The sequence below is a fragment of the Malania oleifera genome, chromosome 2 (genome assembly GCF_029873635.1).
Source record: "Malania oleifera isolate guangnan ecotype guangnan chromosome 2, ASM2987363v1, whole genome shotgun sequence".
NCBI lineage: Eukaryota > Viridiplantae > Streptophyta > Magnoliopsida > Santalales > Ximeniaceae > Malania > Malania oleifera.
The window spans coordinates 114,569,154-114,573,563 of record NC_080418.1 but is presented as its reverse complement, the minus strand read 5'-3'; the positions used below and the strand labels follow the sequence as shown (position 1 = coordinate 114,573,563).

At 36.2% G+C, this 4,410-nt stretch overlaps 1 protein-coding gene across 2 annotated transcripts; it reads right to left on the bottom strand.

Annotated features, from left to right (window-relative positions):
- Nucleotides 1-264: 264 nt before the first annotated feature.
- LOC131148814 (transcription factor MYB101) lies at nucleotides 265-3,645 on the bottom strand. Of its 2 annotated transcripts, none has more exons than XM_058098742.1 (3): nucleotides 3,269-3,645; nucleotides 2,097-2,862; nucleotides 265-677 (listed from the first exon to the last, which is right to left on the bottom strand). In XM_058098742.1, the coding sequence occupies exons 1-3, from the start codon at nucleotides 3,617-3,619 to the stop codon at nucleotides 547-549; spliced, it is 1,248 nt and encodes a 415-aa protein (XP_057954725.1). In that variant the 5' UTR covers nucleotides 3,620-3,645; the 3' UTR covers nucleotides 265-546. The 2 variants fall into 2 exon arrangements, with proteins under 2 accessions (XP_057954725.1, XP_057954724.1); XM_058098741.1 differs by having other exon boundaries at nucleotides 3,266-3,639.
- Nucleotides 3,646-4,410: the final 765 nt, after the last annotated feature.

Below are 4,410 nucleotides of genomic sequence, written 5' to 3'. Positions count from 1 at the left end.
GGATGCATGCATGCCAATGGATTGTATCCAAGAATCATTTTTCCTTTTAGTGTGAATGAGTAGGCATGCCACCCATAATACCCAAATCCCCTTCCATTCCACTCTCCAAGCATATAAGGTAATTCAATACTAACCTTGCCTCTCACTTGAAAGGGTAGGGAGATGATTATTGAACCTAAAGGCTTGGCCAACTAAGCATTGAACAATTGATCCCAAGGCAATGTAAAATGATACAACTTACACAAATGAAAGTTAAATAAAATAAAAACGGAAAAGAAAACGATTATAACTCATTAAAACTAAAAGGAGGGATAAAATAGTTCGTAATTGCTAATTAGACTCTATGGTGGCAAGAAAAGCTAGGCTAAGCTAAACTCCTATATCTAATATTTAGTCTCTTTGGTGACATGCATTTCTTGGTAAGTTATTGCAGCTGTAGAGGTTCTAATTCCAATCTTGCTCATCCTTAGTGGCAATTCTTGGCAGCGGTGACGGCGGAGCTTCTCGTTGAGGTTCAAACCCTGCATTTCCAATAGTTTTGATCTTTCAACATTGCTCATTTGAAAGATCTCCCCATTCAGGAATCGGAGCAATTGATGAGAAATTCAGTAGGCTCAGCAAGTACTCATCATCCATGGAATTCATTTCCTCTACTAGTGCATTCTTCGGTTCCACCCCTATTTGAAACAAAAAAATCCCAAGTTAGTACACTTCTTAATTAGTATATTGTTTTAAGTAAAACATTGATTTCTTTTAATCTTTGGAGACACAATAGACTTATGGTACATAACATAAGGTACCCGATCACCTATACACCATTCCACTTCTTCTAACCTTTAAACCATTAGGATGTTCTAAAAGGGGATAATCAAATATTGATCTAATGAAGCATATTATTTATAAAGATTTATTATATATCATAGATTTAAGAAAATATTTCAAGAAACACATCCTAACTAGCTAGGGCAGGTGTGATAAAGGAGGTATGTATAGTATAGTATAGTATATATATATATATCATACCTAATGGCGCACAACCTAGAGATGTGCACGGAAAACAAGTCTCATAAGTTTTTGTCACAATAATTAAAATTGGGTTATGTAGTGTTAAGAAAAGCACTCTAACAATAAATGATAATAAAAGATAATCAAAACAATAAATACTTCCCAAACCTAAAACATCCATATATATATTTTTAAAAACAATTAATAGCAATAATTAGGGGAATCCAATAATGAAAACTATATTGAAAAGAAAAAATAAAAATAGATAGCAATTATATGAGTTGTAGAACAAATGAGGTTTCATATAAGGTGAAATTAATGGCCTGTAACTCAAAGAAGTCCCCTCCCTCTTTTCTAAAAGATAGTATGGTAATTTGAGCAGAAGATATTTGCATTAGAGGTCTTAGGTTTTACTTGTTCACACTTAATTAATAGTTTCTCAAGAAAGGTTAAGTTCTTAATTCTCTAAAATTTAGTTAAGTGATATTCTATGGCAATTTTTTGATTGGTACTAAAATACCTTTAACTTAAACCCAAAATCTTCCAAAGTTGACTGACTAAAAAATTTATCTAGATACTCCATTAGAAAATTTTGTGGCTATCTCACACATATTTTAAATTAGTTTCTAAAAAATTAAAATGGCACATTCATATTTAAAGACTATTAATTCTAGCTGGTTACATTTAAAACAAGATTCATAAATTTAGATTCGCAATCAAAACTAAATATTTAAAATTCAATTTGATCCACCATTCAAACTATGTATACTTTTGTGAACAAATTTGAAGTGAGCAAGAATTGTCTTTTCCTTTCTTTTCATTTCCTCTAGTTTTCTTAAAAGATGGAATCAGGAAGAATCATCAGTATAGTCCAAATCCGCGTGGGGTTCTTTGTGAAAAATATTTTTAAATAGAAAGCCACATATATATATATATATATATATATATATATATGTGTGTGTGTGTGTGTGTGTGTGTGTGTGTGCGTGTGTGTGTAAAAAATATGAAAAAGAAAACATCATAAGAAATGGAAATTCTATAATTTAGAAATGATTCTATCACAAGCATGCGAAGTTAAAAGGAAAACTCACTAATGGAGGATGGAGCAGAGCTTGAATCATCCAATGGGTTATCAAAAAAAGAATCATCACCGTTGTCCCTGAAGATGGGTTCAAGTTTTTGGGTCCATCCTTTAGGCTCCATAGTCACCACACTTAGAACCCCTTTCCCTTTATCCACAACCTCGTTTGACTTCTCATTTCGCATCAAACTTCTAGCCTCCTCTACTAGATCATCCAACAAACCACTCCCACACTGCGTCGACAATGAGGAGCAAACGCCACCATCGTTCGTCTCACTCGACGTGGCAGCAACAATTACGTAGTCACTAGTCATTGCGGGGGATGAAGAAGTGGCGGGTGTTTGGGATGAAGGGAGCTCTGCGTTCATCCGTGAAGTTGTTATCATCATTGCTGAAGTTGTTGGATTGATGTCGATGCTACTAGAATTGAATTGGAATGAAGAAGGGAGAAGGAGGCTTTGCCCGAACTGCCTAGCGTTTGAGTTATCGACAAGGAGGTTAGTATTAGGCATGGTTGGAAGGTTGATGTGGGGATGGAAGAGGGAGAAAGAAGGATGTATGATGGGGTTTTGGCGGGGAAGAGGAGATGAGAGGAAAGAGAGGAGAGAGGGAGAAGAAGGAAGGTGGTGGCGGAGGCGATGGTGTCGGCGAAGATGAAGGAGAGTATCCCCCTCCTTTTGGATGTCTTGTGGGTAGAGAGGCAAGCCGGCTCGTTGGCGTCTCTTGCTTCTTGTGTTCCAGTAGTTCTTTATCTCATTGTCTGTTCGACCAGGAAGCTGCATATACGTACACATCAATACTATAATTATGGATTTATATATGCATTAATGGAGAAGTAAATGAATGGTGATAGAAAGGGTGAGGGAGGAGAAACAGAGAAATGGTTCATATGGATTTTAATTAAAAAAAAAAACTCGTCAATATATTTAAAAATATTAAAATGAACAAAAAAGGGTGTTGTAGAAGAAGAAGAAGAAGAAGAAGAAGAAGAAGAAGAATAAAAAGAATGCATGGAGAGAGAGAGAGAGAGAGAGAGAGAGAGAGAGAGAGAGAGAGAGAGAAAGAGATTGAAAAAAAAATAGGCCTTAATAATCAAAATTGCATTAATATACCAAAACATAAAAATGGGGATAGAAAATGAAACATTAAAAACATAGAAGAAGATGAAGATGTTACTGCTACCTGAGAAGCCATGCGAGCCCATTTGTTGCCAAGCCTGGCATGAAGGTAGAGAATAAGGTGTTCCTCCTCGGGGGTAAAAGAGCCTTTCTTGAGATTAGGCCTTAGATGATTAGCCCATCGGAGCCTACAACTCTTGCCGCACCTAGACAACCTCGAATTATTTTGTACAGCATTCCAATTTCCCTCTCCATGCTTCCTTACATACTCTATTAGGATTGCATCCTCTTCCGCTGTCCACGGCCCTTTCTTCATCATCGCCACCTTTGATCCTCCTCCCTCTTCTTCTCCTGCTTCTCCGCTTGTCCTCGACGATGCCTCGTCGCTTGACGAACTTTCACACCTTGGGATCATCCTTCCCTATTCACCACCATTCATCCCAATGCCCTATATATATATATATATAATTTAATTTTCTTTCTACTTTTGCAGCTTCAGAAATTATTGTGTGTGGTCATTGGTATGCGTTGGTGTTCAACACTTTAAATGAATGAAGGTATCTTTCATCAAGAAAGGAGTTTTTTTAAGGTTTTGTTCTTTCTGTGTGTGTGTGTGTGTGTGTGTGTGAGAGAGAGAGAGAGAGAGAGAGAGAGAGAGAGAGAGAGCTTGATGGTGTCTCTACCTCGTCTTTTTTCTTTTTTCTTTTCTAATTTGGAGTCTCACACCTCATCTAATGTAAAAAGTTTAGAGATGAGAGAGAGAGAGAGAGAGAGAGAGAGAGAGAGAGAGAGATATAATGCCAATGGGGCCCGTTCCTCTAGTTTAATTTTGTCTTGTTCTCTTGCTTTTAAGAGAGATGGAAAGAGAGGGGCTGGGACAAGTTGGAATTTTGGTGGGAGAAAAACTTGCATGATGCCACATCAATTTTTTTTTTTCCACAACATGAGAAGCGCAAAGGATGATTTACGACAATTTAGAGGGGAGAGCTTTTATTTCGGACCGAGTTGCATGCTATGTGGTACGTCCATTTTGCTATGTGTTTTCTATATCTACACGCATCATGCATCTTTTTTTTGGTTTCTCTTTAAACATTTCTTAACATAGTATATGATTTTTTTCTATAAATTTTGTATTGTAAATACTAAATAGAGGCCTATAAATGCTTTAATATATATATATATATATATATATATATATTAGTTAAA

Coding starts and splice junctions, on each gene's coding strand:
- LOC131148814 (XM_058098741.1), bottom strand. CDS start 3,619: ATGATCCCAAGGTGTGAAAGTTCGTCAAGCGACGAGGCATCGTCGAGG. Junction 2,863..3,265: donor CTCGCATGGCTTCTCAGGTA/GCAGTAACATCT, acceptor ACGTATATGCAG/CTTCCTGGTCGAACAGACAA. Junction 678..2,096: donor CTCTGCTCCATCCTCCATTA/GTGAGTTTTCCT, acceptor TGTTTCAAATAG/GGGTGGAACCGAAGAATGCA.